Genomic DNA, 10876 nt, shown 5'->3' on the forward strand with positions numbered 1-10876 from the left:
TCTGTATGTGTCCCTAGGTCTGAAGTGGGTCTCTTGTAGACAGCATATAGATGGGTCTTGTTTTTGTATCCATTCAGCAAGCCTGTGTCTTTTGGTTGGAGCATTGAATCCATTCACGTTTAAGGTAGTTATCGACATGTATGTTCCTATGACCATTTTCTTAATTGTTTTGGGTTTGTTTTTGTAGGTCCTTTTCTTCTCTTGTGTTTCCCACTTAGAGAAGTTCCTTTAGCATTTATTGTAGAGCTGGTTTGGTGGTGCTGAATTCTCTTAGCTTTTGCTTGTCTGTAAAGCTTTTGATTTCTCCATCAAATCTGAATGAGATCCTTGCTGGGTAGAGTGATTTTGGTTGTAGGTTCTTCCCTTTCATCACTTTAAGTATATCATGCCACTCCCTTCTGGCTTGTAGGGTTTTTGCTGAGAAATCAGCTGTTAATCTTATGGAAGTTCCCTTGTATGTTATTTGTCATTTTTCACTTGCTGCTTTCAATAATTTTTCTTTGTCTTTAATTTTTGCCAGTTTGATTACTATGTGTCTCGGCGTGTTTCTCCTTAGGTTTATCCTGTATGGGACTCGCTGCGCTTCCTGAACTTGGGTGGCTATTTCCTTTCCCATGTTAGGGAAGTTTTTGACTATAATCTCTTCAAATAATTTCTCTGGTCCTTTCTCTCTCTCTTCCCCTTCTGGGACCACTATAATGCGAATGTTGTTACATTTAATGTCCCAGAGGTCTCTTAGGCTGTCTTCATTTCCTTTAATTCTTTTTTCTTTATTCTGTTCCACAGCAGTGAATTCCACCATACTGTCTTCCAGGTCACTTATCCATTCTTCTGCCTCAGTTATCATGCTATTGATTCCTTCTAGTGTATTTTTCATTTCAGTTATTGTATTGTTCATCTCTGTTTGTTTGTTCTTTAATTCTTCTAGATCTCCGTTAAACATTTCTTGCATCTTCTTGATCTTTGCCTCCATTCTTTTTCCAAGGTCCTGGGATCATCTTCACTATCAATATTCTGAATTCTTTTTCTGGAAGGCTGCCTATCTCCACTTCATTTAGTTGTTTTTCTGGGGTTTTATCTTGTTCCTTCATCTGGTACATAGCCCTCTGCCTTTTCATCTTGTCTATCTTTCTGTGAATGTGGTTTTTGTTCCACAGGTTGCAGGATTGTATTTCTTCTTGCTTCTGCTGTCTGCCCTCTGGTGGATGAGGCTATCTAAGAGGCTTGTTCAAGTTTCCTGATGGGAGGGACTGGTGGTGGGTATAGCTGACTGTTGCTCTGGTGGGCAGAGCTCAGTAAAACTTTAATCCCCTTGACTGTTGGTGGGTGGGGCTGGGTTCCCTCCCTTTTGGTTGTTTGGCCTGAGGCAACTGAACGCTGGAGCCTACCTGGGCTCTTTGGGGCTAACGGCGGACTCTGGGAGGGCTCTTGCCAGGGAGTACTTCCAAGAACTTCTGCTGCCAGTGTCCTTGTCCCCACAGTGAGCCACAGCCACCCCTGGCCTCTGCAGGAGACCCTCCAACACTAGCAGGTAGTTCTGGTTCAGTCTCCCCTTGGGTCACTGCTCCTTCCCCTGGATCCTGATGTGCACACTACTTTGTGTGTGCCCTCCAAGAGTTGAGACTCTGTTTCCCCCAGTCCTGCTGAGGTCCTGCAATCAATTCCCACTAGGCTTCAAAGTCTGATTCTCTAGGAATTCCTCCACCCGTTGCCAGACCCCCAGGTTGGGAAGCGTGACGTGGGGCTCAGAACCTTCACTCCAGTGGGTGGACTTCTGGGGTATAAGTGTTCTCCAGTCGGTGAGTCACCCCCAGCAGTTATGGGATTTGATTTTCCTGTGATTGCGCCCCTCCTACCGTTTCATTGTGGCTTCTCCTTTGTCTTTGGATGTGGGGTATTTCTTTTGTTGAGTTCCAGTGTCTTCCTGTCGATGACTGTCCAGCAGCTAATTGTGATTCTGGTGTTCTCACAAGAGGGAGTCCAAAGGACCAATTCCTAAAGACATTTAGTCACATTTCCTCCTAGAACAGGTCAGAGAATTTAAGAACCTGCTTAAGATCAACCGATAGGGAGTTGATTTGGTTTCAAGTTCCGATCTCAGATTCTCACAAACTTGAGTCTGCAACACTATATTTCAGTCTATTGTGCATATTTTTATGTTACATCCACACGTATCAAATAGATGAATGAACAAATAAATTAGCGTTCAGTCACTCTATTAAGGTTGGTCATCTAAACAAATTGCTGTCAGATCAGCTTAGTTCTGAAGCTGAATAATCAACCCCAAATGTGTGGCAACACTTTGTCTCTAGCTCACACATCTCATGCATGTTCATTAAATTTCTTTGGGGATGGAGAAGAGCTTAAAATGCCCAGAAGGTACTCTGAGCAATCTGAGGGAGGAATCCCATTGGTGCCCAGCCAAGGTTTGCATGTAGATGCTCCCGGGAAGAGCTGAGCCAGCCGTGCCCCACCCAGCAGCTTAATGCCTGCCTTTGAGAGGCAGCCCGTCTGACTAGCTTTTATAAAAATATCCAAGAATAGAAATACTTATCATGGAGTTAACAGCACTCTGAGACCTGGAAGCACTCATTGATAACATTACCTCAATAATAAGATTCTCTAATCACACAGATGGGCTTCCAGTGATGTGGAAAGATTGGGTGAATGACCCTGGTAAGTAAGCTGTTGAAAACGAGACTGAGACAGGGTTGCTCAGGGGTGTGGAATTCAAAGAGGAAGGGGAAAACATGGTGAGTGAACCGCCTTTGAATGCATAAGCCACTAAAATACATACACACACACACACACACACACACACACACACACACACACAGAGCCCCATTCTAGAACTGGAGGGGGTGGCTCTCAATTAAGGATCATTCAAAGGAATGAATATATACTACAAATGGGTTTATGTAGAAGAGTTGGATGGACCCTAAATCCTCGGAGAGCCTATTTAGAACAAACTGGATTTAAACATTTTAGTCAGTTTGGAAGATCTTCATTTGCAAGTGGCCTAAAGGAAAGGCCAAGGGAAGCAACACTGAAATCTGAGCCCTGCCCAGTGCTCCAAAGGGTAGGGGGCTGAGTCCATTCCGCAACCAAGTCCCTAAAAGGACTTGTGGGGGAAGAGACTAAACTTAGCCTTGAATTTTGTGAATCAAGAGCTCCCTGAAATCACTTCTGGCTATGGACAGTGGAGGAACTCTTGAACGTGTTGAAAGTGTTTTTTGTTTGTTTTTTCCAAGAACATCTTTACACAAGGCAAAGCATCCATCTTTTAAAAACCAAGGGCCACTACTTCAGGATTCAAGAAGGAAGGGGACCCTGCTTCCTTACTGCTGACAGGTCCCTTGTCAAGCCAGAGAGCTGCCACCTACCCTGCCGATGGTGGTCTTGTAGGCCGTCCTGATTTCCTGGCGCTGGGCCGTGTTGCGATAGGCCAGGACATTGATGATGGCGTCTTCATCTGTGCCTGGTGAGGAGCGGAGACAGGGAGTGAGTGTGATTTGAGAGAGGAATGAGACAATGGGTTCCTCTGCGGACACTGGTGTAACCCAAACACACGCAGAGAGCTTTCTAAGAAAAGAAGTTCTTGTTCAGAGGGTTTGTCTATTTTGGTGGGAAAACAGACACTAGATTAGAGTCTCGGTCTCTCCTTTCATTAGCTTTTTTTTTTTTTAACATCTTTATTGGAGTATAGTTGCTTTACAATGGTGTGTTAGTTTCTGCTGTACAACAAAGTGAATCAGCTATACATATACATACATCCCCATATCCCCTCCCTCTTGAGCCTCCCTCCCACCCTCCCTATCCCACCCCTCCAGGCTGTCACAAAGCACCGAGCTGATCTCCCTGTGCTATGCAGCTGCTTCCCACTAGCTATCTGTCTTACATTTGGTAGTGTATATATGTCCGTGCCACTCTCTCACTTCGTCCCAGCTTACCCTTCCCCCTCCCCATGTCCTCAAGTCTATTCTCTATGTCTGCGTCTTCATTTCTGTCCTGCCCCTAGGTTCTTCAGAACCTTTTTTTTTTTTTTAAGATTCCATATATATGTGTTAGCATATGGTATTTGTTTTTCTCTTTCTGACTTACTTCACTCTGTATAATAGACTCTAGGTCCATCCACCTCACTACAAATAACCCAATTTCGTTTCTTTTTATGGCTGAGTAATATTCCATTGTATATATGTGCCACTAAACGAAAGAGTTAACTTCTCTGAGCATTAGTTTCCTTATCTATGAATGTGAGTGATCATAGTACTTTCCCTCTTTGGATCGCCCATATTTATCTTCCATGTTCTTGCCTTTCTCTCGTCACTTTTATCTCTTTATCGTCTCCTCTGAGTTTCAAAACAGTTCAAACCTGTCTTTTAATTCATGATTTGGCACTTCACAGGGTTTAAATTGGCTGCTCATTGTATCCACTGCGTTTTAAGATCTGTATTTGTGTTTTTCTTTTCTAAGCTCTCTTTCCTGATCTCTGATCAGGAAACTTTTTATAACTGCCCATGAATTCCCATGATGCAATATCCTACCAAAACTTTTCACTATGAGTTACAGTTTTTAAAAAAATATTTTTAAAAGATTATCTTTGCTCTTTTTAAAAAATTTATTTGGCTGTGTCGGGTCTTAGCTGCAGCATGCAGGATCTTTGTTGAGGCATGTGGGATCTACTGTTGTGGTGCGAAGGCTCTTCATTGTGGTGCATGGGCTTCTCTCTAGTTGTGGTGTGCGGGCTCTAGAGCGCATGGGCTCAGAAGTTGCGGCACGCGGGCTAATTTGTCCAGCAGCATGTGGGATCTTAGTTCCCCGACCAGCGATCGAACCCGCATCCCCTGAATTGGAAGGCAGATTCTTAACCACTGGACCATGAGGGAAGTCCCTGAATTACAAATTTAAAATATCTTAAATTTTGTTTGCCTGTTTCTTGCAGCAGCTTTTACAGGCGACTTTCACAGCTGGATGTTCATATATGCTGGGTGAGTTTTCCATTTTCCCACATACTGTATGGGAAGATGTGATGAGTTACAGGAGAATCTATTGAAATATTTCAGGAAGAAATCAAAAAATGTATAGATTTACGAGTTATTCTTTGCAAAATTAGAGATCTAGAAAAATGTGAGGTGTACAAAGGAAGCTATAGAGGTTTTTTTTGTTTTTTGGGGTATTTTTATTTATGGCTGCATCGGGTCTTTGTTGCTGTGTGTGGGCTTTCTCTAGTTGTGGCAAGCAGGGGCTACTCTTTGTTGCGGTGCACGGGCTTCTCACTGCAGTGGCTTCTCTTGTTACGGAGCATGGGCTCTAGGCGCACGGGCTTCAGCAGTTATGGCACGTGGGCTCGGTAGTTGTGGCTCGCCGGCTTAGTTGCTCTGCAGCCTGTGGGATCTTCCCAGACCAGGGCTCAAACCCGTGTCCCCCACATTGGCAGGCGGACTCCCAGCCACTGCGCCATCAGGGAAGCCCGCTATAGAGTTTTAAGTTTACATAACTTAGTGACCTACTCTGTTCTCTTGGGGGGGAAAAACAAAAAAGAAAGAGGGTAATAGATACAACCATCCTTTTTCCAGGCGAACTCTCAGCTGGTGGGAGAAGGTTCATTGCCTTTTGCTTTTTTAACCAGTTTCTGTGAAAGGCACCACCACTCTTCCGGTCTGTCAGGCTTGAACCCTCAAAATAGCTTTGATTATTTTACCTGCTCTCTTCCTTCACATTCAGATTTCCTGTCAAGTCATGAAAAATCTAGCTCTAAAACCCTTTTTGTATCTGACCCCTCTTTTTAATTCCTATGACAACCACTTCAGTTCAGGGTTTCTTCTTAGACAACTTAAAGTCTGCTAAGTAGTAGTCTCACTTCCTAATTGGTCTTTCCAACGTCTTGCCAGATTCCTTTTCCTAAAACGACAAACTCTCACAGTGTCCCTCCCCTGCTCAGATACACGATGGCTCCCCACCATTTGCTGGATTTACTATCTGCACTGCTGTCTGACATTTGGGACTCTCCACCATAGCCCATTCACTATTGTAAATATCCACATAAAAAGTTACAGGCAGCCAAATCCAGAGACTTAGCTCCTGAATTCCTGTACTTGACCCAACTACACTGCACTCCTTTCTCCTGACCTCCTTCATTACCAGTCTATGGGCTTAGGTCTCCCTAACCCCCTCCATCTAGCATCCTGATTCTGGCATTTGCTGTTTCCTGGACAATGCCTCTGGGTCATCCTCCCATGTCAGTAGCATCCTCAGAACCCGCCCCATGGTACCTGCCTTCCCAGAAGTCACCTAAAAAGTCAACTCCTGCTTTGTAAGTACATCCTGCTGCAAGCCATGTATTTACATGGCCTGCAGCTAAGTGCCTCAGCTAAAATGCAAAACAGGGCAATGCTCACACTCATCCCATGCCTTTGCTCACACTGTTCCGTTCACCTGAAACCCATTCTCTCTTATCTATTTACTTACTTACTGAATAAATTTAACTCCTCTCCCAAGGCCCATCTCAATTTCTACATCCTCCAAGAAGTGTTGCCTGATGCTCTCAAATGACATGTGACCTCTCTGACTCCTAATGGGATCTTACTTGTGCCCCTCCTGTTGCTATCATATTATGAACCGATCATGTTTCTGCGCATGCCTTGGCTGCCTAGCATCCGTGGACGATTGAACCACAGGACTAGGTTTATAGTCCTTGTCTCCTCTAACCTTCACTGGCCCACACAGCGAGCACTGAAAATGGTTTGTTGTATCCAATGCCTCCTGACTCTGAGAATTCTGAATGCCATGTGGTCTACGTTCTGAATTATGGTGTTCTTGCTATCCACCAAAGAATTAGGATACACCTGAAAAAAAGGGTGGGCCGAGTACCTTTTCCATTTTATTTATAAAAAGGGAAAATGATAGATTCAGGGTAATGTCCTGTTCAGAGGTGGGCAGCAGCACAGCGCAGTGGCTTGAGTTCCGGCTCTGGAGTCGGACTGCCTGGAATTGCCTAGAATCCTGACACGTACAACCCCAGACACCTCAGGCAAGTTAGCTCATCTCCCTAAACCTCAACTTTCTCATTAGTTAAACAAGCTGCTGTCAGAATTAAAACATAATCTATGTAACACATTGTGCCTGACACACAGTAGAGCTTAATAAATGCTCACTATTATTGTTCCTGTTAGTAGCATTGGGGCTAAGATGAATTCTTCTTGGATAGAAAAACTGGGAAATAATGCCTCATGGTCAAAGTTTTTATCCAAATCTTGAGGAGATTCTAAATGGCAGCTATGAAACCGAGAGCACTTCTCTGGCCAAATGTCCACTCAGGCAAGTTTGGAGGCAGGGTCTAAGTCAGCATAGCCTGCAGTGCCCGGGCATGGCTGTGCCCACCCAGTGGGAAGCCTTTGCCCACGGGAGCTACCAGAGGGTGGTGCACTGGAAGACAAGCCCTTCTGGTCACGTACACACAGCCTTCTCACCTAAAATCCCACATGCTCCACGGGGGTACTGGCCTAGCTGTGCGTATTACAGCAGCAACAGGCGGGGGGCTGACTCAAGGGAAAGAACATGGACTTAGAGCTGGCAGGCTCTGCTGAGTGTGACTCATGACTCAGTTCCACTTACTCTGTGCCTTCCTATGTTACTTCTCTGAGTCTCAGTTTCACATCTGTAAAATGGGGCGAAAATAACAATAGGACCAGCTGCTTTCACTACATCACAGGATTGTTGCACGTACTCGTTCAGATAATGTTTGTCAAAGTGCTTTGTAAACCTTCTGGCACGACATGCATACATGGGTTAACTGGAAAACAAATACATTTCTCAAATCTGATATATAGATTCATAATACCGGAATGTAAAACAGATTTAAATTATCAGGGAGGTCCAGAATGAGTTCATAACATTTAAAATTCTTAGTAAAAAACCCTCCCGTCTAGTTTGCCTTGAAAAGTCAACTTGTTCCCATTGTGTTTTCTTAGCCTGAGACGTACTCACAGTTGCCTGTGGACACAGCACCCTCTGGGTGACTCTGTCATGCACAGCACATGAGGGGTGTTTACCTCCAGTGGGACACTTACCGAGACCTTTCATGGCCTTCCTCAGGGTCTGGGCATCTTCAGTGGCACTGAAGCCTGAAGCAGCTTTGACGGTGCCTCCCTTGGCTGCCTGAGTGCACAGAGGAAGATGGTGACTGAGAGGCACTTCTCACCAGCATGACGCCATCTCACACAGCAAGTTTGCTGAGCACCCACCATGGGCCAGACACTCTTCCAGGTGCTGGGATACGGCAGTGACTGTGGGAGATGAGGCTCTTGCTCCCCTGGAGCTGATGTTCAAGTTCAGCAGGAAGCAGACAGTAAACGAGCCAACAAACAAATATTCCACCAGGCGGCCGGTGGTGAGAAGGGCTACAGGGCAGACAGAGAGGTCCTGGAGGGGCTGCTCTGAGGAGTGACATTCAGGCTGAGGTCTGAGTGACAGGAAACAGCTGACTGTGCAAAGATCAGGGGAAAGTGTTACAGGTAGAGGAAACAGCTGAGACAAAGGCACTGAGGCTGGAGCTGCCTTCTGGGGGAGGAGTGGGACAGAGGCCAGTGTGGCTTGAGTTGGTGGGCAAGCTGGGGAGTGGTAAGATAAGTTACACCGTTACCTACAAAGTAATCTTGTCTCCCCTGAAAGGGGAAAATCAAACCTGAATTCAATCAAGCCTCTAAGGCCAAATACCAATTTATGGTAAATAGGAGAAAGAGGAAAGAGGAAAATGTTAACCCACCCCACAGGGCTGTAACCAGCACAATCCAGACTGTGAGAAACACTACTTGATGGACGATCTAGTTTCTTCAACAAATAAACTGCAAGGATAATTAGAAAAGAGAGAGATGGAGGGACTTCCCTGGTGGCGCAGTGGTTAAGAATCCGCCTGCCAATGCAGGGGACACGGGTTCGAGTCCTGGTCCGGGAAGATCCTACATGCCGTGGAGCAACTAAGCCCGTGAGCCACAACTACTGAGCCTGCGCTCTAGAGCCCACGAGCCACAACTACTGAGCGCACGTGCCACAACTACTGAAGCCCACACGCCTAGAGCCCGTGCTCTGCAACAAGAGAAGCCACTGCAATGAGAAGCCCGTGCACCGCAATGAAGAGTAGCCCCCGCTCGCCGCAACTAGAGGAAGCCCGCGCACAGCAATGAAGACCCAATGCAGCCAAAAATAAATAAATTAAATTAAATAATTTCTTTTAAAAAAAAGAGAGAGAGAGAGATGGAGGGGAAATATAGCTTAAAAGAGATTAAAAATGCACATCAATAATCATAATGGGTGAACTTATTGGGATCCTGAATCAAACACTAAAAAAAAATGACATTTATGAGACAGTTGGACATTGAACACTGACTTGATATTTGATGCCATTAAGCAACTAGTGTTAACGGTTTTAGGTATGATAATGGTATTGTGGTTATATTTTATTTTTTTAAGAGTCTGAATCTTATACACACTGAAAGAGTTTATAGATGAGAGGATAAGATGTCTAGAATTTGCTTCAAAATAACGGGTTGGGGGAAGTAAGTGGAGGTAAAGAAGAAACAAGGCTGACCATGAGTTAATAATTACTGAGTTATTATTATGTAATATAATAGTTACTGACCATGAGTTAATAATAATTATAGGTACAAAGGGGTTCTTTTTAATATTTGGTCTACTTTTGTATGTGTTCACCTTTTTCCATAATAAAAACTTTAAAAATGAAAAAGAAAGAAAATCAGAGAGGTTTCAAGGGCAGAACAAGAACCTTCACAAGCCAGTGAGGAGTTTCTGTTTTATTCTAAATGCAGTAGGAGGCACTGGCAGGTTTTCAGCAAAGGGATGGACGAGATGATCTGATTTACACGTTAAAAAGATCACTTGGGCTGCTGTAGGGAGATACAGAGACCAGTTGAGAATCTGGGCCATGATCCAGGGATATGATGGTAGACGAGGGTGAAACAGTAAAAATGGAAAGAGACAGACAGACTCAGCACATGTTTTGGAGCAAAGGCGGCAGAACTTGCCAATGGACTGATGTGGGAGGTGAGGAAAGAAAAGAAGTAAGTGTAACTCTAAATCTTTTTCCCTGAGCAGCCAAGCAGAGAGTGGCATCCTCTACCCAGATGGGGAATGCTGGAGGACTACCAGATTTGGGATGGCAGTGGGGAGTGGGATTCAGAAGTTCTATTTTCAAAATGTTAAGTTTGGGATGTCCATTAAACATCCAAGTGGAGTTGTCAAAAGGATGGCTGGTTATACAATGTAAATCTAGAGGGCAAGTCTAGAGTAATAAATTCAGGACACATCAGCGTTTGGATGGTATTGGACGAAATGACCTAGGGAGAAAGTGAAGAACAGGGGTCCTAGGACAAGCCTGGGCCTCTCCAGCAGAGAAGGACCGGAATGGATAACCACGAAGGACTGGTCCTTGATGTATAAAGAAAACCAGGACTGTGTGTTGTCCAGAGGCTGAGGAAGGAGGAAGATGTCAGTGCCTGCTAAGGTAGGTGTGAGTAGAGGACACAGAAGGGATGGTCAGATTGGGCAACACGGAAGGTCCTGGTGATCCTGACAAAGGCTTCTGCAGTGGAATGGAGGGGACAGAAGCCTGACCAAGTGGCAGAGGGAAGGATGGGAAGTCACAAGGAGGAGACGGCAGTCTAGACACTGGAGATGAGGATTAGCATCACCGGAAACGACCAGCATGCCTTAAAGTGAGAAATACTCTGATGCATACAAGGGACAAAAAGTTAGTGAATCTGGGCTTCCCTGGTGGCGCAGTGGTTGAGAGTCCGCCTGCCGATGCAGGGGACACAGGTTCATGCCCCGGTCCGGGAAAATCCCACATGCCGCGGAGCGG

The 10876-nt window shown here is 45.0% G+C and overlaps 1 protein-coding gene across 1 annotated transcript in view; it reads right to left on the reverse strand.

The window, feature by feature from the left end:
* The window catches only part of ANXA4 (annexin A4), a 39828-nt gene extending 31312 nt beyond the window's left edge, over positions 1-8516 (reverse strand). Inside the window, exons 1-3 of the mRNA XM_060169477.1 lie at positions 8244-8516; positions 8070-8157; positions 3384-3478 (exon numbers count right to left, since the gene is read on the reverse strand). Coding sequence (XP_060025460.1) covers positions 3384-3478; positions 8070-8157; positions 8244-8246 — 186 coding nt within the window. The 5' untranslated portion in view covers positions 8247-8516. The remainder of the gene's footprint in view (positions 1-3383; positions 3479-8069; positions 8158-8243) is intronic.
* Between the last annotated feature and the right edge of the window lie 2360 nt (positions 8517-10876).

This window comes from Lagenorhynchus albirostris, chromosome 13 (genome assembly GCF_949774975.1).
Source record: "Lagenorhynchus albirostris chromosome 13, mLagAlb1.1, whole genome shotgun sequence".
Taxonomy (NCBI): Eukaryota; Metazoa; Chordata; class Mammalia; order Artiodactyla; family Delphinidae; genus Lagenorhynchus; species Lagenorhynchus albirostris.